Below are 25,815 nucleotides of genomic sequence, written 5' to 3' on the forward strand. Positions count from 1 at the left end.
GACACGTCTTTTAAGACACATGTATGTCCAAGGATGATCCTAAGACATATTTTAAGGTGGACAATAGAATCTCTAGTCAAGTTGGTTCTCGACATGAATGTAAGTTTTATATAGAGCTGAAGAACCTTCTAGAAATTATAAAACCTATCGATATGGAATACTTACAACCGTAGTTACAATAATCCGATTCGCAGCATTCTGTACATCTGTCAGTCAAGCTCTGGTCAACCAGAATGGCGTTTCCTTCATTGCATTCCTAGAAAATATACGTGTTCCAGGAAAAAAGTAAATATCCAGATTAATGTTTTAGATACGATAGAAACCCTTACAAATGAAGCATTGAAACTTTGTGGTGATAGCTATTGTTGGATATATTTTTATTGTTTAACGTCCTTCTCGAGAAATTTTCACTCGTATGGAGACGTCACTGTTGCCGTTTAGGCCTATGCTCGGAGATTACGGCCTTTGAGCAGGGAGGGATCTTTATCGTGCCACATCTGCTGTGACACGGAGCCTCGGTTGTTGCTGTCTCATCCAAAGGACCGCTCAATTTAGTCGCCTCTTACAAGCAAGGCGTACTGAGGATCTATTCTAACCCGGACCCCCACAGGACGTAATGGCTATTATATTGATTTTTACGATATCGAATGACACCAGATGAATTCGCGAGTTTTCAATTTTGCGGTTCTTGCCATAACCTCAACATAGATACATTTTTAGATCCAACTAGAACTGTCCTTTCGGGACTAATATCCCCGCGGGGCACACTATATTATGGATAAAAACAGACTTTCTAAGATAAAACCAGGAGTTGTCTAATCAAATCGTCATCTAGTATAACTTTTTGTCAAAATTGAAAATGTTGCTTTAAAAAAATCAATGAATCGATCAAATATTGAAATATTTCCGGTGATGCTCAATATAAACACTATACCAATAAATAGGGTTTTAAGAGAATTTAAAGGGACTGATTCACGTTTTTTCGAAAAAAAATAATTTTCATTTTTTATGTTCAAAATCAGAAATATAGCTCATTTACAACCAAAATTTGGAACGCCTGAATGCAAGAATAAGAACAATATTTTAGCTTTGATTCTGTGTTATGTAAACAAAGACTCGAGTATTTTTATGTTAACAGACAAACCAGTGAAACATTAATTTAGTAATTTATAGCATCTTCTTCTTGTTCAATCACAAATTTTAACTTTAAAATAACACAGTTTACCTAAAGTATATTTGAAATGAGATACACTGTATATATAACAAGATGTACTGTGAACATTGCTAACTAAAAATACCCCCCCCCCCCCCCCCCCCCAATCTCTCAAAGGGTGTTGTTAATAGGTATAAATTACCTCTTTCCTTAGTGTAAAAAATATGGTATGCCTTTCTGGAAGAAAATGGAAGATATAGTTCGAACACAAATCCATGGCATAAGCCTATAATTTTAACCTTGAGATCAAAGGTCAAGGTCATAAAGAGGTCATGAATGTACATGACACATAGTCTCATGGTGATATACCACGTATTATGTTATGACTTATGTCAAAATCCTATAATCAATTTTGACCTTGAGGTCAAAGTTCAAAGTCATATAGAGGTCATGAAGGTACTCGACACATCGTCTCATGATGATACACTCATGTGTCAAATATGTCTATGTCAAAGAACAAATAAGTCATGGCCCTGACACGAATCCATTGTAAAAACCTTTAATTTTGACCTTGAGGTCAAAGTCATATGGAGGTCATGACACATCGTCTCATGGTGATACACTCATGTGTCAAATATGGTATGCCTATATCAAAGAACAAAGAAGTTATGGCCCGGACACGAATCCATTGTAAAAAAAAAAAAAACACCTTAATTTTGACCTTGAGGTCAAGGTCATCTAGAGGTCATGAAGGTACTCGACACATCGTCTCATGGCGATCTACCTGTGTGCCAAATATGGTATGCCTAAGTCAAAGAACAAAGAAGTTATGGCCCGGACACGAATCTGCTCAGACAGACAGTGTGATTCCTATATACCCCCAGAACATCGTTCGGGGGGTATAATAAACTTTTATCAATATCCATTTATTTTGGAAATCCCGTAAACAATAACACACCTCCATCTAATATGTTTTCAAAACAAATAAACTCTCTATAATCATGAATAACCTTAAATTTTTTGTGGAACCTTCTTAACGTATTAGAGTGTAGATTTTGATCATTTAAAGTGCAAACCGAACTTTGGAGGAAAATCTTGAATCAGTCCCTTTAATTGTTTATTAAAATTTCTCTTAGTTTTGTACATGGTTAAAAATTGCTAAAGTCTGACACCCCCCCCCCCCCCCCCCCCGAAAATGGATATATAGAAAATGGAAATATCCATGCATTCACTATATATCAAAATGTATGGTACACTGTACATAAATGTAATTTCACTTTAATAAAAAAAATATATGTAAAAGGTTTGATTCAAACCTTTAAATTTGTTTTTGTTTTGTTATTCTCAAACACCAATATTCCTAAACAAATATAAATTATCATAACTTTCTAATACTTTAAAGGTCAAGTACGGTGATTTTCCTAAAACTTTAATTTTATACAGTAAAATATCTGTCGTACACTTATGGATTAATTTCCATGGCAATTTTGATAAAAATCACTTGGCATGAATTACACGGCGCTATCAAACTTTTACCTGAGCGATCGATAAGTGTGTTGTGACGTGAGTTATCGCTCGTAGCTTATGACGTCATCTGAGACAACTTTCGACTGCATTGATAGGGTTTTATAGTGTTTACATAGAAAAGTCCTGTATTTATGGTACAATGCGCTGCTTTGAACTGCAATGTGAAATCGGGACAGGGATCAAGTATATTTCTTTTCCCAAAAGATACTAAATTTCGAAGAATTTGGATACTGAAAAGAGACACTGAGATTTGTGACAAGCCACGAGGATCAGTGAGTGACACTTTAATTAACGAGGATCAGGTTTCCATCATCCTGTTTGACTCCAAACAAAGTGCAAAGTGATGATTAACTGGACATCCTACAAAACAAGTGGAGGGATGTATTTTAATTATATAAAAAGTTCAACCCAAAAAGGGGGGATGCACGCAATCCAGCCCTCTCTACATCCACCACTGAATGCTTTAATGCGACATTGTATTCAATGGGTTTGCGATTGCACATAAAAATTAATGTCACCCATTACCTAGTTCGAATTGATTTTATTTCTTTTATTAAATGAAATATCTTTCGAATATTGTCGTACTCATACTATATTTATAGGGACTCATCGTCATCATTTCATTTCTTCTCTATATATATATTGAAAAAATAAAATATAGTAAAAATGGAAATGAATTTAATTTTAAAAACCCAATTTCCAAAGCTTTTTTTTCAAGTTCATTATGAAAACAAGTACAAGTTTTTCCTTTTCCTAATATGCTACATTCCTAATGTGCTACATATATATCATGAATCATTAAGGCAAAATTTCACACCTCAAAATTCTACAATTCGTTAACTTTGTGCCGTAATATATCAATTTCGCATTTGACGTGTGTTGTGATGAAATTACATGTACTAATAGGCCTAATTTACATTTTATGATATTGTATCTACATAAAAAGGGGGGGGGGGTACAAATAACGTTGTGCACAATAAGTTTTTTTCTTTCGTCTTTTGTTGTTCTTTTTTCAAAAAGGCATGTTTCAGTTAAATATATATCTAGCTAAACACATTATAATTTGAATCTGATTATCTCATACAAATAAATCCCATAATAAAAAAAAAATACAAACGTGAGAGTCAATCTAGTTAAATACGCTCACAATCGCTACAATAGAGTATACGGCGAGTATCTATGAAGTCTGATTTTGATTAGCCTCGATTGTGTAAAATACAAAAGTTATCTTTTGATAGAACATTTTTTCCCAATATTATTCCCAATTTTCTATGGACTGGCCCGGTAAATAATTTCTAAATGAGATTCCAATGAGATATTTGTCGAACATATAAATGTATATATCATATAAATATTATTATCTGATGGTTTCGAAACGGGTGTAGGTACAAACATTATAAAGGTTGAATCCCTAAACTCAAGTGTATCTACGGTATTTCATCGTCACTATCCACGGTGTTGCTAAAACTGGCAATTTCTCACAGAAATTAAAACGATGATATACAGGCGTAAACAACTACAATTGTCTCAGATGACGTCATAAGAAAGGGTGACAATCCCTTCATTCGTTTCTATAAACAACGATTTTGGAATAGGTATTTTGCGCATTTACCTGGATTTAAAAAAAAAATAAACACATCAATAAACTTTTTGAAACGGGTTCTAATGAATTATAAACTTTATTTTCAAATCTATTTTTATTACACTTGACCTTTAAATATTCGAATTTAAAAAATGAAAATGCATAACTTCAGTCTAAGAACAATGCATTTACAACGTTTGAATGAAATCTCTTCAAGAAGTACACTTTTTATACGTCCGTCTTTAGATGGGACGTATTATGGTACAGCGATAGCTGTACGTCCGTCAGTCCGTCCGTTAGGGGTTATCTCTTTATAATTTCATTTCCTTTCACATACCATGCTGAAACTTGTTGTGTAGCTTCTTTGTGGGTCACTCTAGATCATACTGCAATTTTGATTCATTTTGACCTTTTTTCCAGGAAATAATTATTATATGGAGGGTACATAATTTGTCCGCCCTACTTCTCCCACAGTTTTGAAGTGAGAGCCTTCTTATTTTGTGGAGTGTTTGTATGGATATTGACGATGTGCATGTGGGGTGGATTTTTATTTTCTACAATTTTTGAGAAAATTACAGGTTGTTGAAGTTAGTCTATTTGGAAATTAATATTCTATGGAGGGTACATAATTTGTCTGCCCAACTCCTCCCACAGTTTTCAAGTGAGGACCATCTTATTTTGTGGAGTGTTTGTATGGGTATTGAAGATGTGCATCTGGGGAAGGATTTTGATTTTTTCCCATTTTTGAAAAAAAAAATACAGGTTGTTGAACTTGGTCCATTTAGAGGAAATCTCGATTTTTAAACTATGAACCTTTGTTCATATGAAAGTTTGTCACAGCCTCATGATACCTGAAGCAAAGTTATACAAATTATAGCACAAGAAAAACACCCTATGTAAGCATTTCACGGGCGTATTATGTACCGTTTGTGGTACTCTTGTTAGTTATAAAAAATGGGTAAAACCATAATTAGTGAAAAGTTGACGAAGAAATATCTACTCCATATGAAAATACCAGATGCACATCTTCATATGGTGAGTAATGAGTGTAGAAATTTTCAGAAAAGTCTTTGTCCTAGCATGAACGGACAAAGGCATGTCTATACACGGACGGACATGGTGATTGCGAGGGTATAATAAATGTTCTACAAAACTTCATCACGAAAATATGCGGTGAAGGAGAAACTTCAAATGTATTCTGCCACAACATATGCCATAAAGCGTATATATCAAAAGTGGAATATAATTTTTTAACGAACTTTTAGTAAATTTGATTTTTTTTTTTACGATATATTAAAAGACTAGAATTGTTTGACTTCATAGACAGCTCCTTCATTAAAAAGGAAATATTCATATCTTGCGATAAGTCGCTCAACAAATACTTTGTTAAGACACCACTCTTAAGTTTATTTCAAATAGAAATCTTGAGTATATTCGTAGTCTGTTGGAATTCCCATGGACACGAAGTGTGATCCTCTAGTTGATGACCTGTTTTTATATTCTTACTTAGGTAGAATGTATTCATAAACTACATGAAAAGAAAACATCTCTTTCTATGGCCCGCCTTCAACTCGACATTTAGACATATCAACAACGTTTTATCTATCAGAAATCTTTTTCATACATATGTCAATTAGAAATATCCCAAATGAACTCGAAATAAAGACACTAGTCTTCTACATCTGCTTTAGGCTTTGTATTGAACATAGATGTCAACTGCAAAATAACTATTCAATTTTATGACAAATGGGATTGCTTCAGCTTCTCCAATGTGATATTGAAATAATATACAACCGAACAACCCCTATTTATATAGCAATATTTCATGATCACCTACGTATGGTGTTTCCGTCTCTCAACTGATTCGATACGCAAGAGATTGTCCTGACCGGTCGACATGATTACTCCTAGGTACCTACTTCCACCTCTGGCATGTCCAGGGGTCCGTATTTACTCTATTCGTAATTCTATGTAGGAGTTACAAGATTAATCACTGTTCGTTATCTTCACATTTTCATCCATATAGCCTCACTTTACAATATAAACCCTTTGCATGAATTCCACAAATTTTGCAGAAGATGCAATGCAACTCTGCCGTAATTTTTTCACGATCTTTAGGAACTGAGAAGGTTGTTTAATTATTGTATTTTCATCACGAGATCCACGTCTTCAGTCTTGATCAAGCATTTCACAATTTTGACTGAGACTTCCTTATTCAATATTACTTTAAATGTCGTTTATTTCCTGAATGTTCTACTAATCGCAGTGGTTGAATTTTGTTTCGTGAGTTCAAGGTTAACTTGTGACACGCCAAACATAAAACGCAAACAGAGGTAGTGACCGATTCAATTCTTTACCAAACGCTCGGCAATGACAAATGAGAATCGCAGTACGTTCGGATATTACCGAAAAACAAGCTCCCTTGTCGCAGCAGACTTTAAAAGAACCCTCATTTGTACGTTTTTGGGGCACTAAATATAGGTCCAACTTTGGGGTATTTCACCTACACCTGGTTGACGTCGCAATGAGTAAAAAAAACTTCTCGAGAAACAAACAAAACAATTCCTTTATGTTGTTGTATAAAGAATAAAATTTTATAGCTTTACGTGTATTTTCACATGTACCTGAACTACATAATCCCCCACTGAATAAAACGTCATGCCAATTTAAAATTCACAAACCAGAGAGAGAGAGAGAGAGAGAGAGAGAGAGAGGGAGAGAGTTGCACATATACATACATTTTTTTTCCACAGGTCAAATTGTAAACATTGCGACCAAACTTCTTCTTGACTAAAGTTTGACAAACCTGGTTTAAAAAAAAAGATGAAATACGGACATATTATCAAATGATTCTTAGCATAATATAAAGCTATTGATTCAAATTGTAATCAGTTAGTTTTCCATTCATTACCTCGCCATAGTCACAAGGTTTAAAGGTGTCGCAAAGATGTGGATCCGATATTTCGTCGCAGTTGAAACAAAGGGGACCACTTCGGGAAGACTCTTCTGAAACTTAAATTTTTGCATGTATATTAATGTTAAGGAATTTGATTTCACAGTAACCAGCCATGGTAAAAGCGTCAACCTCCCATATTTGTGAACAATATTCCATATATATATATAGCACCTTTGAGCGTACATAGTGTATAAAAAGGGTGCTATATTAACATGCTGTTATTATCATATGGTGTTTATATATCTCAACTGATTCCATACGAAAGAGTTTGTTCTGCGTATGGTCAGTTTTTAAATCGAGGCAGGCTACTGATAAACAAGTTGATGGTGCAGGGGTTTCAACGGTCTCATTTAAAGTCAGCATTTTGCAAATTCTATGGTCGTTATAACGATCTAGTTTGCCAATACAATCTTTCATTGGGTCAAATGCTGACTGACTTGTTTCATACCGATTGTTAGGCCGTTCTTGGCACACTGATGTTGAGTACGGATAACTCCGTTTACCTAGATCAAGATATAGGGCTCATGGCGGGTGTGACCAGTCGAGAGGGGATACTTAATCTTAGGCACTTGATCCCACCTTTGCTATATCCAGGGGTCCCGAGTTTACCCAACTCTCTATTTTGTATTGCTTATAGGAATAGGAATTATGAATGCCGCGGTGGCCGAGAGGTTAAAGCGTTCGCCCCGCATGCACAAGGCCGGGGTTCAAATTCCGAAACGAAGCTAAACGTTAAGCAAGATACAATTAATCAATCGTTATCTTCACCTTTCATCCTAAAATTGGTGAAATCTCAATATGAACTTCAAGGCAATTGAAAACAAACAATAAAAACTCAGTTTTCATACACCAAATAAGACTCCGCCAATGAAATGGAGTTGAAATTGAAGTTGTTGAGATTATAAAAAGTTTGGTCACGACAGAAGTAAATGGGCTGAAAGCTTTTATAATAAATTGTCTCGATTGATTGCTTGATTGATTCTCGTAATGGATTTTACGCCGTTTTGGCATTATTTCAGCCATTTTACGGCGGTTAACTAATTGAAATATGTTTAGTTGTCCGTGCTAGAGTTTCCCTGACGGCTCCCATTGAGCCTACTCTTTTTCGTAAATCAGGGGCATTCTCGCGAGGCCTAATTTAAAACCTAAATTTGCAACACTGGCTTAAACTTGTTAATGTCATTGCACGAGTGAAAAAAATTCTAAACACAGCAAAATATTTAATAGTGGTGATGTCAAAACATGAGTGAAAGATTGTCTAAACGAAGTAGTATTAAATGTAACTTACGAGAGGCATCGAAATCGTTACAACCCACAATGGACGTATCGACAAACTAGATAGCTAAAAGCTGTACATGGATCACAGTTATTGTATCGATTGATTGAGTGTATCTTGTTTAACGTCCCTCTTGAGAATTTTTCACTCATATGGAGACGTCACCATTGCCGGAGAAGGGCAACAAAATTTAGGCCTATGATCGGTGCTTACGGCTTTTGAGCAGGGAGGGATCTTTATCGTGTCACACCTGCTGTGACACGAGGCCTCGGTTTTTGCGGTCTCATCCGAAGGACCGCCCCATTTAGTCGCCTCTTACGACAAACAAGAGGTACTGTGGATCTATTCTAACCCGGATCCCCACGTGACCTGTACATGAATAGTTCTATAAACCATAATGGAAATAGAAGACTTACGTTTTGACTTCGGTTTGCATGCTTTTGTGTTGCACTCCCCAGCAGAACAACGTTCCCAGCATTCATCTGGTAGTAACGGAAAATTAGGGTTGTTGCAACTCTAAATTAAAGAAAAACTACAACCCATTTTTCACATCTTAATCGTCTGTTGTTGTTTTTTGAAATGCCTACTATGAAATGGTAGAAATTATATCAATGTTAGCGATTTTTAACAATGTATATACATTAATTTGCTCTCTGCTGCACTTTGAACATCATCCGGAACTCAAAGTTTCTTCATGCAGAATCCGGACTTGAAATGTGTATTTAGGTGTACTAGTATGTCACGTGATTTTGAATGGCAGCAAATATTTGTTTCCTTTAAAAAAAGTTATTTAAATACACCTTAGCGGTGTTTCGCTTGAATATTCACTTTTTCAATTAGGGGAATATTGAATTTCCCTGTTTCTTATAATTTGAACGGTAACCCTCCCGTGACCTAACTAAGCAGTCCTTTTAAAGTACTTTATACGTGTTGAAATTGGGCACTTACTAAGTATGGCTTATCAACCTGCATCATCACCAGTGCCGCGTGTTTCACCTAGCACTTGTTTATCCAACGGATATATTGATTTGTAGTTTAGGACCGAGTAATATCTCGCTCTATTTTTACCCTTCGCAGAATTTGTGAAGAGTCTGGAATTACCCACCTATTATGTTCACCGCCGTAACGCAGAAAGGGACATAGAAATACGTGCGTCTGTTCGTCCCATTTGACGTTGTCAAATTTTGTAGCATTGTTAGCCACCATATGTAGTAAATCATATTGCGCCGCCATTTTGATTTGACAAATTTCGCAGGAGTTATGGTACTTTTGTGCTATGACCATTTTTTGGTGGCGGTGGGAGACTTGATTGATTGGGGTTTTTCGCCGTTTTGGCAATATTTCAGCCAGTTTACGGCGGTTAACTAATTCAATTATGTTTGGTTGTGTGTGTTTGAGTTTCCCTGATGGCCCCCAGTGAGCCTACTCTTTTTTGAACATCAGGGAAATGATCTTTTGCGTGCCAAGGGGGTTGTGATCCTTGACACGAGACACCCTTTAAAGACCCAACTTTAAGTTAACGCCCCCAAATTTTACCTGTGTGGTGATCAATGATAAGCCGCTGGTCAATCAAACTTTTAACAATAGAGCTTAGGTTGATTGACATTTGCAGAGACCATGGTCTACTGCTACCTGAGAAAGATGTTTTGATAACAATCATGGCTAATGATGACCAGCAGTCTTTAGATCTCAAGGAAAGCCCTGGTATACCTGAGTTTTGATGGCATTGACTCGCACCTAGAATATTTTATCATCGTATTTTCTCTCTCCATTTATATACATGTATTATAGATTAAACAATCAGAAATCAAATAATAATAATAATTTTAAAAAAAAACCCAAACAAACATAAGTTATTGGAATATTTTCTATTAATGATTTATTATGACCAGGGACCTATATGCTAACGTTAGTATATAGGTCCCTGTTATGACTTTATATTTATACAAAGGAAACAATTCTTTATTGGCGCAGCACATCAACATGTATAATGTTTATATTGCCCATGCGTAAAACTGTTACAGTTGTAAAAAAAAAAAAAAGCTTCTGTTTGGGATACCACATGGATTATAAATACACACTCAGAAATCAAACAATAGTAAAATAGCATAAATAAGTTATTGAGATATTTCTATTCATAATTTATCACGGCTTTAGAGAGAGAGAGAGAGAGAGAGAGAGAGAGGTTATATTTATAAAGAGAGAGAGAGAAATGTGTAAAACTAGCAATAATAAAGATAGATGAAATGATATGGCATGACAATAGTGTTGTATACGTATGACAATAATTACTAATTTAGTCAATGATTGAGAGTAAGGGAGAGAGAAGGGGGGGGGGACTAGCTATGAGTCAGCTTCTGTTTGGGATACCATCGTTACACAAAGACTACGTCCATAGAAACCCTAAAGAGAGAGAGAGAGGAAGGGGTGTAGACTTCGTGTCAGCTTCTGTTTGGAATGTCATCGTTACACAAACACTACGTCCACAGAAACCCTAAAGAGAGAGTGAGGAGGGGGGGGGGGTAGATTTCGTGTCAGCTTCTGTTTGGGATACCACCATTACACAAACACTACAGTCACAGAAACCCTACAGACGGCCCATATTGAGGGGTATCTTGATCATTCTTCATTTGGTTGTACCTGTACACATATCTACTTGAATGTATTCATTCTCTCGAAATATGGATATTTTACCTACTACACCGCGAACTCCCAGGATACCAGGAAGTGCCCGGAAACGCCGGGTAATATTATATTTAGGAAATTATTTATATACAATATATAACAGTTTAATTAGAAGTTTTAAAAAGGACAGGTTTAGAAATGGGCTAAACCTGTTATCTGTAATACATAAATATGACCAAGTTTGAAGGTTTACGGGAAATAGAAATGCGGTATGCATGCAGGTAGAAATTTTAATTATTTTTGTTGGCACAAATCAAGACACTAAGCATAATTTGTGATAACCTGAGAAGTATAAAAATATACACAACAACTGATCTCTTGGCCAGGTAAATAACATTGACCATGGATAAGTTCCGCCCACATTCACTGATCCATGGAGAAACTGTACGGTGTGGACATAAAAGTTAAAAATACATGTATATAAACAGGTTAAAAAAAAAAAAAAAAAAAACAATTCGTGTATATAAACAGTTGTATTATAAAAGTTTTCAAATTTTTCTGTAAAAGTCGCATTCTTGTAAATATTGTATAATATATCGATTGTCGATATTTGTAAAGTTCTTTCATTGATTGCATACTATTAAAAAGTCTATATAGTATGGGCGTAAAATCACCACATTAGAAAAGAATGTGATCTATATTTCAATATTGTACAGTCACAAGATATACATTCAGGCTGAGTTTCTCTGTTTACGCATGAATGCATATCTTGTGTTTGCAACAACTTTAATTATACATTTCTCTTTGAGCATTGCTATATGAAGAATAAAAGAAAGTTTATTATAAAAAATGACACCTAAAAACTTTAACTCTTTTACAACGTTAATTGGAGTACCATCTAATTGCAATTGAGGATCATCGTGGTGTTTTCACTTAGAATAGAAATCTGTGACCGGTCAACAGGGGATACTTACTCATCCTAGGCACCTGATCCCACCTCTGGTGTGTCCAGGGGTCCGTGTTTGCCTAACTATCTATTTTGTATTGCTTGTAGGAGTTATGAGATTGATCACTGTTCCTTATATTCACCTTGCATGCAATGTAGTTTTAGTTTTGGAAAATTTAAAACCATTTACATCAGCCCAATTTTGGATTTTGTTTAGACATAACTGTAGTTTTCACTAAATGGAGTTAATGTTTTTAGATCTATAACAGAGCTTTCTAGACGTTCCGTCCCATTACCGATCCGTCCCTAGACTATGTGTCCCCTAGTTAATACGTCCCCTAGTCGATCCGGTCCAGAAAAAATAATTACCTTTTTCCAAGCTATTTATCGTACTGAATTGGTTTAATTCATTTGCTTATTTTATCTTCATGGTGTGTGTACCGCTGATATCTTCTGTCATCAATAATATGTTGTTTTGATATTTGACAGCTTTTTCAAAGATCATTATACACATCACAATATTCGATAAAATGGGCTTCATTTTCAATACAAAGAATACAATGTAGTTAGGTTACTGTAAGCTCGTAATTAATGATCAAAGGTTGCACAACAATGCAGTTATAAAACTGTTTTTACTCAGGTGTTTTCACAATGATCAGTGGACAGGGGACACACATTTACATTGATTGCTATACAAATTTAAATAATGATGTTTCTACAATAGTTAATGAGCACACATTTTCATAACCATCGCACTTCAAACAAAAATTATAAATCCTGAATAAACAATTTTATTTACACGTCTAACTTCGGCAGTTATCTAATAGCAGGGGCCCTATTGGGCAGTCTGCGCTATAAATCTACTAAACACCATCGCCAGTTATCTAATTTTGATAACTAACTGCAATATATATGCAAAAACGTCCCTTTGTCTTAGGTAATTATTCATTTATTATATCTTTGATAAAAAAAACAAAAAAAACAAGAGGCCCATGGGCCACATCGCTCACCTGAGTCACCTTGGTCCATATCAGAAGATTTTCCATATCTATTTGCATGTAAAACCGTAGTCCCTATTATGGCCCCAAACCTTCCCCTGGAGACCATGGTTTTTGCAAACTTGAATCTACACTATGTCAGAAAGCTTTCTTGTAAATGTGAACTTCTTTGGCCCAATGGTTCTTGAGAAGAAGATTTTCCCTATATATTTGTATGTAAAACTTTGATCCCCTATTGTGGCCCCATCCTACCCCAGGGGTCCATGATTTTAACAAACTTGAATCTGCACTATATCAAGAAGAAAAAAACAAACAAACAAAAAACAAAAAAACTTTGACCCCCTATTGTGGCCCCATCCGATCCCCGGGGGCCATGATTTTAACAATTTAGAATCTGTACTATATCAGGAAGCTTTCATATAAATCTCAGCTTTTCTGGCTCAGTGGTTCTTGAGAAGAAGATTTTAAAAGATTTTTCCTATAAATTTGTATGTAAAACTTTGATGCCCCCTTTGAGGCCCCATCCAATCCCCGGGGTCCATGATTTTAACAAACTTGAATCTGCACTATATCAAGAAGAAAAAAAACAAACAAACAAAAAACATAAAAACTTTGACCCCCTATTGTGGCCCCATCCGATCCCCGGGGGCCATGATTTTAACAATTTAGAATCTGTACTATATCAGGAAGCTTTCATATAAATCTCAGCTTTTCTGGCTCAGTGGTTCTTGGGAAGAAGATTTTTAAAGATTTTTCCTATATATTTGTATGTAAAACTTTGACCCCCTATTGTGGCCCCATCCGACCCCCGGGGGCCATGATTTTAACAATTTAGAATTTGCACTATATCAGGAAGCTTTCATATAAATCTCAGCTTTTCTGGCTCAGTGGTTCTTGAGAAGAAGATTTTTAAAGATTTTTCCTATATATTTGTATGTAAAACTTTGATCCCCTATTGTGACCCCATCCTACCCCAGGGGGCCATGATTTTAACAATTTAGAATCTGCATTATATAAGGAAGCTTTCATATAAATCTCAGCTTTTCTGGCTCAGTGGCTCTTGAGAAGAAGATTTTTAAAGATTTTCCCTATATATTTGTATGTTAAACTTTGATCCCCCCTTGTGGCCCCATCCTACCACCGGGGGCCATGATTTGAACAAACTTGAATCTGCAATATGTCAGGAAGCTTTCAGGTAAATTTCAGCTCTTCTGGCCCAGTGGTTCTTGAGAAGATTTTTAAATGACCCCACCCTATTTTTGCATTTTTGTGATTATCTCCCCTTTGAAAGGGACATGGCCCTTCATTTGAACAAACTTGAAAGCCCTTCACCCAAGGATGTTTTTGGCCAAGTTAGGTTGAAATTGGCCCAGTGGTTCTGGAGAAGAAGTCGAAAATGTGAAAAGTTTACGGACAGACAGATAGACGGACGCCGGACAAAATGTGATCAGAATAGCTCACTTGAACCTTCGGTTCAGGTGAGCTAAACATTGGAGGGACCGGATCGACTAAGCAAAATTGGCCAAATCGACCATGGGACGGATCGACTAGGGACAGAATGACCTGCTACCATAACAGAGACCAAAGTCATCGACATATAAACTTCCATGAAAGTAGTTTTTAAGAACATCAGCTAGACTGTTTATTTTTAGACTAAATAATGTAACCGATAAACTACTTCCTTGTGGCACGCCTATTTCTTGTTCGAAATTGTTTGAAAATGTAGATCCTTGACATATGGCTATACGCATCAATCTTGTTAAAATTTCGGAAAGTGTAGTGTCTCTTACTTGTACATGTTTGGTTTTTTGTTTTGTTTTTGGTACGTAAATACACAACTATCAAAATTAAACCGGAAGAAAGAACTTGCAAGAAATTTTTGAATACTATCAAATCTATATTCGATGGATAGAATGTATATACTTACATGGGTAGGTGAACAACTCTTCGAATACACCATATCCGTTGACTTTGATACATTCCCTCCGTTATATATGTATCGCTGATGTCTCCAGTTAGAACACACCTGTGACGTGAAAACGTAAACGTGGTCCATATATGAAGTAAATACACATAGAGCAACCTAGTAAACATTCGTACCCAGAATCAATGAAATTCGTATCATCATGAAAATATGAAGATAGCATACAGTGACCAATCTCATAACACATATTAATTAAATAAATTGAGGCAGGCTACTGACAAATAAGCTGGTGGATGCAAAACTTTCTCCAGGCGAGTTGTTTGCATCTGACCGATTTTTCCACGAACATTTCGCTGTTGCCTCTCGTCTCTTCTAGCAGGTTATGAAGGATGTCTCTACTATGGAATTCGTCATACCTAAATCCCCCGTCGTCAAAGGTACGGAGATATCATGTAGATAGTAGATAAGTTTGTTACATGGGTCTCATGTCTCGTTTAAAGTCAGCACTTCGCAAATTGTATGGTCGTTATAATGATCTTATTTGCTAATATATAGCATTATACTTTCATGTAAAATACTCGAACGGGTTCCAATCCCGCTCGCGCCATTTTACTTTCGGAAGGTCAATGGTCTCTTTCCAGGTACATTATATCTGGGTTCTCTCTTCCACCAATAAAAACTGGGCACCACCAGATAACTGAAAAATTGTTGAGTGTGGCGGAAAACATAGATCAATCGAATCTGATTGGTCGAGAAGCATTTGAAAAAAAACAACATATTGTTTCCCTCTGAGAACAGAAAGCACGCGCTCCAGGTGAGAGTATCTAGCAGCAGGTAACAGTACTTGACAACGGGCGATATTATAAAATAATATCAAATGCGTCAAATGTATGCGCGTACAGTACCAATCTGACACCCAAGCAGTCCCGGGGACTGCTCTCTCAAAATGTGGGACTGTTCTGGAAAGCAATCCCCGGGACTTTGTTCAGCCAAGCGTGAACAACGTGATGTTATGATTTCACTAGAAAACTTTAGAAAATAATGGATGGAAATAGAATAACAAGAATATATCCCTACATTCGGCGGCGGATAATTTAAATAATAGCTAACCAACCATTTACAAATTAAAAAATACTAGTACATGTAAGTCGAAAGCAGTTTTTGCTAGTTTAATATAATAGACGATAAGTTATAAATCATTTAGGCGACTTTAAACACATTTATTTCAATAACCCAGTCAAGATATAAATATAATCCTTTTTCTTCTTTTCTGACTGGCTGCAGTTTAAAAGGCCTCGGCCTTTCTGTTTTCTTTTCTTGCCCCTTATAGTGGTTGCTAACGCTTGACCCCCATGGGTCTTGAGTGTTTGTTTGAGAGATCGTTTATTTTCTAAGACATATATTCCCGTCCGGTACCCGGCTTTCGTGGATTGTCGTGCTCCTCGCTTCACCGTACCTGCTAAAACACTGTCCCCTTGACGGGATCTTAATTTTTGTTGAATTTTAGGCATGGCCATACCAGCCGTATTTTTATGGCTTGTACTCCGTGTGTCTTGATGGCATCTTAGAGAGACTGTTTATTTTCTAAGACATCTAACCCCGTTTTAGCGACTGCTGTTAAAGCACTTTTAGCCCACGATTTGAGCAAATTGGTGAAAAAACCTTCTCCTGTTTGTGGTGCGGGGCTGCCTCCTAGTAACCCCCCTACGATCTGACCGATCACGGGAGCCGCTACTTTACCGACTATTTTTAAGAGACTACCCCACCCGTGACCCCGCTGATGTAATAAACCTCGATGATACTGCAACTTTGTAGAGACTGACCCCCTTCAGGGTCTAACCCGCTTTTTATACCTTTTGCTACCCCTTTTTTCTTTTCATGCCTTTGCCTCCTTGGACGGCGCCGATTACGGCGCTAACAATCATAGGAATGAGAACGGAAAATATTCTGTGTCCTTTCGAACGCCTGACTCCGCGATGATACTTCATCGTTACACGACTTTTCTCTTCAATACACTTTTCGGAAATGAAGTTTCACTAATGTTCTACCATTTAAAAAGGGCATGGGGTCCCCAGAGAGGTCATGATGTGAATGTCGGTGGTATCGAAATGTTTTTTTACTCAGTTTCAGATATTCGGCCCTGATGGGTTCCTATTTAGCATGCTGGTCGTCCACCAGGTGAAACGTACTAGGAACCACCCTTAATAATTTCAATTCTTTGGACCCCACCACTTGAGGGTTCACGACATCGCAATACACGTACATGGATTTCAGAATTTCGTAGACATCCATGGTATTGTTCCCCAAGTAAGTCATGTTGATCCATTTGGTCTCCAGTTCGTTTGGTAAGATGAGTTTCTGACTATAAATACCGAGCTTGTAAGCTAAGGATAGGGGGAAACGAACGCATAAGGGGGCTTTCCTGAGTATTTTCCCTTTAAACTGATACATGACTCGCTCGTATTTTTCGAAATAAACTAATTTCATGAAACTCTATTCTTTGGGGTTACCCATCGTTTTCCATATCTTTTTCATACTTCTTGCCTGACCTTCGTTGATTTCGTCCATTAACGCCGCGTAATGAACGTAAGCTCCGGGTCTAAAGTGAATTCGGACGATAGCCATCTTCTCACTGATATCGGTGATATGAAACCAGAGAGTGTCGCGCCATTCGACTAGTACGGGGCACTGGCTCAAGGGAAGCAGCTTGACTTTTTCCATTCGAAATCGTCCCCATTTGAAAATATCGGGGTTTTTGACGTGTTTAATGTACTCTTCGGGGACGAGGATATCGAAATAAGCCTCTTCATTTAGGATGTTTTTCAAAGTATTGGGGAACATCATTTCAGTTAAACCCACTTCCCATTCCCCGTCCGTCAAATCCATGGATTAAGGTAATAAGATTTTAAATTGAGCGGCGGTATTGTTCGGAAAGGATTCCATAGACCCATCACTAGGGAGCGTTAAGTAAAACCCTTCTCGTCCTGCCATGATGACTCAAGTGATGACCATGACTCACTACCTCCTGTATTTATATTTGTAAGACCAAAAATATTTTTTCATATTTTTCTTAAACATTTCAGAAATTACAAAGTCATTCTTCTTGATTGTGGCCACCCCCGCGACTCAACGATTGTAGAAAGGATTCTTGTAGCTCCAGTGTTCGTCTCTCGATTAAGCGGCGTCGCATCATCAGATAGTGTTGAGTCCCCCAACAATCGGCTACATCATACCCCTTCATGCCTTTAAAATCTCGGAGACACTCCTTCACGTTGTCAAACCAGGGGCTTTTAATTAAAATTCATTCCGATTCGTGTTGTCGAAATGTATTGTAAGCTTTCACTTTCCAACATAAATCTTGATAATGGGTCTTCACGATAAAGGGTAGCGATCCACGAACTACCAGTATACGTTTGTACAAGTACACGGGTTCCTGAGACACTTTATGTTGGTTACAATGCATCAAACACATCTTATCCGAAAATCATGCGCTTTTCTTCACCGTTTGCTTCCAGGCGTACTGTGTTTTACCCATGTTGAACTGATGAGTTTGGAGAACCTCGTTCCTCTTTTATACCGGTTAAATTCATCTGAGGGCTAGGCATGATGTAAAACACCAGTTGTTACAGCACGTGCTAAAGGGGCCAGTAAATTGTTGTTCAAATTGTTAATTTAATAAATGTGTCTGACGGGTATCTATTTTCTTAGTCATGGTGCAGTTTTTTTCCCTCGCAGCTTGTTCTGCATGCGCGACAGTTGTTTTCAGAAAATCAGCTTCTCGCTTTGTCTCTCACGGTAAAACACTAGGTGTTGCAACACTCGCTAAAGGGTCAGTAAATTGTTGATTTGATAAATGTGTAAACTATTTACAATTGTAAATCAATGGATCCATTTTATACAAGAGGCCCATGGGCCACATCGCTCACCTGAGTCGCCTTGGCCCATATCTGAAGACTTTCCATATATATTTGCATGTAAAACCTTAGTCCCTATTATGGCCCAAACTACCCTTTGCAAACTTGAATCTACACTATGTCAGAAAGCTTTCATGTAAATGTCAACTTCTTTGGCCCAATGGTTTTTGAGAAGAACATTTTTAAAGCTTTTTCCTATATTTGTATGTAAAAATTTGAACCCCCCACTTGTGGCCCCCATCCTACCCCCGGGGGCCATTATTTGAACAAACTTGAATCTGCACTATGTCTGAAAGTTTTCTTGTAAATATCAGCTTTTCTGACTCAGTGGTTGTTGTTGTTGTCGGTTCCTTTATATCTCCGTGCAGTATCACGGGTTGTCCATACCAACTTGGATGTCACTCCATATGGTTATTGAGAAAAAGATTTTAACTATATATTTGTATGTAAAACTTTGATCCCCCTTGTGGCCCCATCCAACCTCCGGAGCCCATGATTTGAACAAACTTGAATCTGCATTATGTCAGGAAGCTTTCATGTAAATCTCAGCTTTTCTGGCTTAGTGGTTCTTGAGAAGATTTTTCTTATATATTTGTATGTAAAACATTGATCCCCTATTGTGGCCCCATCCAACCCCAGGGGTCCATGATTTGAAGAAACTTGAATCTGCATTATATCAGGAAGCTTTCATGTAAATCCCAGCTTTTTTGACCTAGTGGGTCTTGAGAAGAAGATTTTTACAGTTTTTCCCTATATATTTGTGTGTAAAACTTTGATCCCCCCTTGGGGCCCCATCTTATCCCCGGAGGCCATGCTTTGAACAAGCTTGAATCTGCATTATGTCACAAAGCTTTCATGTAAATCTCAGCTTTTCTGGCTTTGTGGTTCTTGAGAAGAAGATTTTTAAATGACCCCACCCTATTTTTGCATTTTTGTGATTATCTCCCCCTTAAAAAGGACATGGCCCTTCATTTGAACAAACTTGAAAGCCCTTCACCCAAGGATGCTTTTGGCCATGTTTGGTTGAAATTGGCCCAGTGGTTCTGGAGAAGAAGTCGAAAATGTGAAAAGTTTAACAGACAGACAGACGACGGACAAAAAGCGATCAGAAAAGCTCACTTGAGCTTTCAGCTCAGGTGAGCTAAAAACTATCGAATAGCCGAGTTTATTACCCACTAAATACCCGCGTTTCCGAGAAATGAAAACGATACCTGACGCCTATCTATTTTCTAATCGTGATGCAATACTAAGGGGCCAGTAAATTGTTTATTTGATAAATGTGTTTAATTGTTGAATTGTGTTTGTGTAAACTTTTAATTGTTCATTTAATAAATCTGTTTAATTGTTCATTTAATAAATGTGTAAACTTTCAACCAATGTTCTTCTTTAATTCAATTCTTTATTTGAAATTTAACAAAAAGGAATACACAAGGAATATCCATACACAAGGAATACAAAAGCAATATCAAAACGTTCATACGCTATCTCCCCAGATTTTCCCTCCTGCCCAGCTTGACCACGCCAGCTGGCCAGCTTGACCGCACCAGGTTGCCCGCTGGCCACCTGCTTGACCCCTACACTCATGTGAATTCCGCCACTCCAAACTACACTCCGTTAAACCGGCCATCAGCCCGCACTCAAAACTGCACTCAGTTGAACCGGCCATCGGCCCGCACTCATTTGAACCAGCCATCGAGGCGGGTTATACTACTAACCTTAAAAACAATAGGCATCTTCTTCTCATCATGGTGATCAAATGACCCAAGTTGCAAAATCCTTGAGATTACACTTCGGTCTGTATCCTACCCACAAGGTCCGGGCAGACAGATAGACAACGCCATACAATGATACGTTCCGTCTTCGACGGGCGTAGTCCCGTGGGGATCCAGGTTAAAATGGGTCCCCAGTACACCTTGCTTGCATGTCGTAAGAGGCGACTAAATGGGGCAGTCCTTCGGATGAGACCGCAAAAACCGAGGTCCCGTGTCACAGCAGGTGTGGCACGATAAAGATCCCTCACTGCACAATGGCCATAAGCGCCGAGCATAGGCCTAAATTTAAAGCCCTTCACCGACATTGGTGACGTCTCCATACGAGTGAAAGATTCTCGAGAGGGACGTTAAACAATATACCATCAATCAATCAATCGACGGGCATATAAAAATGTAATGGGATTTTTCATTCATTGGTATTCATGTTTTATTGGTTTTCATGTTTTAGTATATTTCATGTTTTGTTTTGAATTCATTACTCCATCAACGAACGAGTCGTGAAACTGTATAAGTTCTGTTTCTTAAATCCATCTTAGGTTTCGTTAAGGAATGCTTAGGGTCATTTACGAACATAGGTCTACCATACCATACAATGAAATATTGTGAACTTGCACACAACTATTTCCGGTCATGAATAGCTGGGAGAAAGGGAAGATTAAATAGCTGAACTCTTAGATTGGGGCGTTAATAACGTCTCATACAAGTTTTACATTACCTACAACTTTTGTTTTACAACGAGGAAGAAATTATATATTTTCCAGATTCGAAATAATTACGATAGTCAATTTTCGAAACTGACCCAGTAATTTACCTAATATTTTATTTACTTGGTTAACGTATTATAAAATCTAATATTAGTGAAAAACAACTATGAATAACTCAATAAACTTCATTACCGTGTCATTGCTGGTGTACACCGAAGTCATTACACGAGGAAAAGTTGCCGTGTTAAACATCCAAAGAAAAGGACGAGAGATGGAAACATGAAACGCAGTTAAGAATATGACCACCAGAAAAACAGAGGGGCTGTTCCACCTTTTGTGGTCTAGAAATCGTGGTAGCTTGGAATACGATGGCCAACAAAATAAAATGTTTTGTAAATATTGCAAAGCAACGAGCAGTGTGTGTGACCGAGTATTCCAACTTCAAAGACCAGGTCCGTAAATTAACCTTCAATTTGGAGGAGGCAGGAAATTAGGCGGGGGTCTGTGTTTTGTGCACACTGAACACGTTTCGTGCAAAATCCTTGATTCTAGGGCCTTCTAAGATGTTACTTGACTAACTCATTCTAAAAGAAAGATTTGGAATGCTTTTTAAGGGAGGTATCATGTTCTTAGTTATTGGAAACAACATAAATTCTAATGAACTTTAAATTTTAATTTTTTTTGGCTCAAGAGTTGGAGGAGGCAGCTGCCTCCTCCGCCTCCATGTAATTTACGGCCCTGAAGACGAGATATTCATTCTGGAAATCTTAATTTTTGAATTAAGAATTGCAACATTTTCAAACCTCCACCCTCCTGGGTTTTGCAACTTTATTTTCAAAGTACCACCCTCCCGCACCTGTCTCTATGCTCAGGGCTAAATTTTCTAAAAATATTTTTCTAAGGTTTAATACATGTTTGTAACATGCACATCCCCAAATATTTTACAAAGGCCTCAGTTTTCAAGTTGTGATAGAAATTAATGGACAAATTATTCACTAACTTTGAAATATTTTCTAAAAATTAACATGTGTAATTTTTTCATTAAATTGACGGAAATCAAAACTCTTGCCTCATGCACGTTTTTAAATATTCATACAAACACATGCCTTATCGGTCACCTGCTTACTAGTGAAAAATGTATCACTCCTCCTAAGGCTATGTACGCATCACTCCTCCTAAGGCCTATGAACTCTGGGGAAAAAAATCCTGTTTGAATGTCTCGGCTGTTCAGCAACAGTATAAAACAAGGTATATTCTGAAAACTTCACTGCTCACAAAACTGCTAAAATTAATGGAAAGTTTTACATAGGATAATAGGTAAATCAACATGATATGACTAATTTGGACCCATCCCAGGCCTTCCTGTTCTACATCATTATGCATTTAGTTTTTCTTAAACATGTGCGGTTGTAAAGTAGAAATGTTTGGTAATTGGTTAATTATATGCAGTTTTTGCCACGCCCCTAAGACCCCAGGGGTGCAGGGATCCTGAAATTTACAAATCATATCGCCCTTGTTCCAAAGATTGATTGATTGAATATTGTTAAACGTCCCTCTCGAGAATCTTTCACTCATATGGAGACGTCACCATTGCAGGTGCAGGGCTGCAAAATTTAGGCCTATGCTCGGCGCTTATGGCCTCTGAGCAGGGAGGGATCTTTATCGTGCCACACCTGCTGTGACACGGGACCTCGGTTTGTGTGGTCTCATCCGAAGGACCACCAAATTTCAATAGATTGATTCATTGATTAAATATTGTTTAACGTCCCGCTCGAGAATATTTCACTCATATGGGGACGACACCACTCCCCGTGAAGGGCTGCAAAATTTAGGCCTATGCTCGGCGCTTATGGCATTTGAGCAGGGAGGGATCTTTATATATCGTGCCACACCTGCTGCGACACGGGACCACGGTTTTTGCGGTCTTATCCGAAGGACCGCCCCATTTAGTCGCCTACGACAAGCAAGGGGGTACTAAGGACTTCTTCTAACCTGGATTCCCACGAGAAATTAATTGGTACAGTAGTTATCAAGAAGTTAAAATGTCTATTGTTCACACATTTACATGTAATAACTGTCCATTTAGACCCCACCGTAATACCAAAACCCCTACCCCTGGGATCATCAAATTTACAATTGTGGTAATGGACCACCTGCTCTTTCTAAATATCCATTTAGTTTCAGTTTAGTATCAATAGCATTAAAGAATGTTATTTAAGTGTTTTACACATAAACACTATATAGTAAGTTTGGACCCACCCTGTGGTCAGAAACCCTACACCGGGGATCATGAAATTTACAACAGTAAGAATATTATTTAGAAAGTAAATATAGTGTCAGTGGTACATATATAATGTAAAACTTATACGGTACCAATTTTGAAATTTTGATGCACCAGATGCGCATTTCGACAAATTATGTCTCTTCAGTGATGCTCAACCGAAATGTTTGAAATCCGAAATAACTATGAAGTTTTAGAGCTATTATAGACAAAAATAGTGTGCCAAAAAAGTGCAATCAAATTCGTTTAAGGATAAGAGCTATGCGTGAGGGAGATAATCCTTAATTTTGAAATGAATTTCTAAATTTTATAACAGCAATTAAATATACATCCGTATTTTCAAGCTAGTAACGAAGTACTTAGATACTGGGCTGTAGAGACCCTCGGGGACTAACAGTCCACCAGCAGAGGGCTCGACCCAGGGGTATAAATCATCCCATAAATTATACAGTGTTAGACGTCTATAAATAAACCCACGCGCGTCAGGAGAATCCCAACATGATGTATTAACTCATACGCAACTGTCTAGTTTTAAGGCTGAAAGAGCGTAAAACAACAGATTACTAAGAGGTATTCGATATTTTTATTTCTATTAAACTTATGGCACGGTACTGTTGTAACAAAATACACAGTTTTACACAGACGAGACCACCGATGATCTGAAAGTTTGAACTGGTCACGTGACTGTCACTTGAAATGGCAGTGACACGGCTATTTGTAAACATCGATTTAAAATCAAATAATTTTGGTTAAAACAGGTGAAATAATGTATGATATCATGTCATACAGCCTCATAACTACATGCGTGCGAAGATTTAATAGCGTTTTTACGAGATGGGGAAAAATATTGTAATTCGGATCATACAGCTTTAATATTTTCATGTTTATTGATGTAATAATAGCAAGGACCACGCTAGAAAAATACACCCATCTAACATTGCCATCAGTACAGTAGTAATCAAAGAATTAGATTTCCAAATAGACCATATTTAAATGACAAATGACTGACAGAGTTCCTTCTACACTTTATTTAATATCGAGAAGTACTCATGAAATGTAGTTTCTACTTTCCCTGTAAATATTTGTCGTCCTATGAAGTTAAACTTTTGGGAAGCAATGGCACAAACGAGGCTCAAAGTCACTACCTCCAGGTCAAGATGCGAACGAATTACATGTACCATCGAGCTACAGCGACCTCCATAATCATGATCATGCACAATTTTCAGAAGAAATTGAAAGGAGTGTTACAACCCTGTAGTTTGTACATTTGCCGTTCTAGGAGAAAGGGGAAGTCCCTATTTGAGTGAAAAATGTTCGAGAGAGAGACTTTAAGCAAGATACAATCACTCAGACAAAGGGGAGTTTACTTGTAACCCATTTTAGTTCCCTTTCCGTCACAAAAGTGCAAAATATTACCACTTCAACATACATGTAGGGGAGTGGGTGTATTGTCAACTCCCCTCCTTCAGTTCCGCCACCGTGTATAGTGACCCCCGCCCACACCCACCCCCACCTTGACATTGAATATCGACAATGCCATAGATCGGACCTACCGCCGTAAAATGGCTGACATATTGCCAAAACTGCGTAAAACCCCCAATCAATCAATACATATAGACCTTTATAAACCCCGTTTTCAATCATTAAAAGCCCACACACGCACAAGCATTTACAACATTTCTTCATGTGTACAGCGTACGAGTAAAGCATGTTAAAATATTACTAAAGTACCTCGCCTAGGAGACATCGTGTTCCAGAGGTGCAATCTTCCTCCTTCTCATTATCACAAAAGCTGCATATGATATGATCTTGAAGAAAGCAGTACTGAACAATTATTTTCAGCCAGAGTTGATCAATATGATGAAAAGGTGAAGATAACGAACAGTGGCAAATCTCAGAACGACCACAAGGAATACTAAATTAAGAGTTGGACAAATACGTATCCCTAGACATACATGTACCAGAGGTGGGATCAGGTGCCTAGAAGGAGTAAACATCCCCTGTCGACCGGTCACACCCGCCGTGAGCCTTGTCACATAAACTTCACAAAGATACTAATGTAAAGAAAGACACATTGCTGAATCGAGTCTACCAAGCCCCATCTTCACAAGTCAAGGGTTATCGATTCGTTACCTCACACTAACCCTTGACATCAGT

At 37.6% G+C, this 25,815-nt stretch overlaps 1 protein-coding gene across 1 annotated transcript in view; it reads right to left on the reverse strand.

The window, feature by feature from the left end:
* LOC125662311 (uncharacterized) overlaps positions 1–25,815 on the reverse strand; it is a 55,647-nt gene that overhangs the window by 6,456 nt on the left and 23,376 nt on the right. Inside the window, exons 6-11 of the mRNA XM_056147004.1 lie at positions 25,390–25,466; positions 14,991–15,089; positions 8,911–9,010; positions 7,174–7,274; positions 7,001–7,068; positions 166–256 (exon numbers count right to left, since the gene is read on the reverse strand). Of these exons, the coding sequence (XP_056002979.1) occupies positions 214–256; positions 7,001–7,068; positions 7,174–7,274; positions 8,911–9,010; positions 14,991–15,089; positions 25,390–25,466 (488 nt within the window). The 3' untranslated portion in view covers positions 166–213. The remainder of the gene's footprint in view (positions 1–165; positions 257–7,000; positions 7,069–7,173; positions 7,275–8,910; positions 9,011–14,990; positions 15,090–25,389; positions 25,467–25,815) is intronic.

This window comes from Ostrea edulis, chromosome 8 (assembly GCF_947568905.1).
Source record: "Ostrea edulis chromosome 8, xbOstEdul1.1, whole genome shotgun sequence".
Taxonomy (NCBI): Eukaryota; Metazoa; Mollusca; class Bivalvia; order Ostreida; family Ostreidae; genus Ostrea; species Ostrea edulis.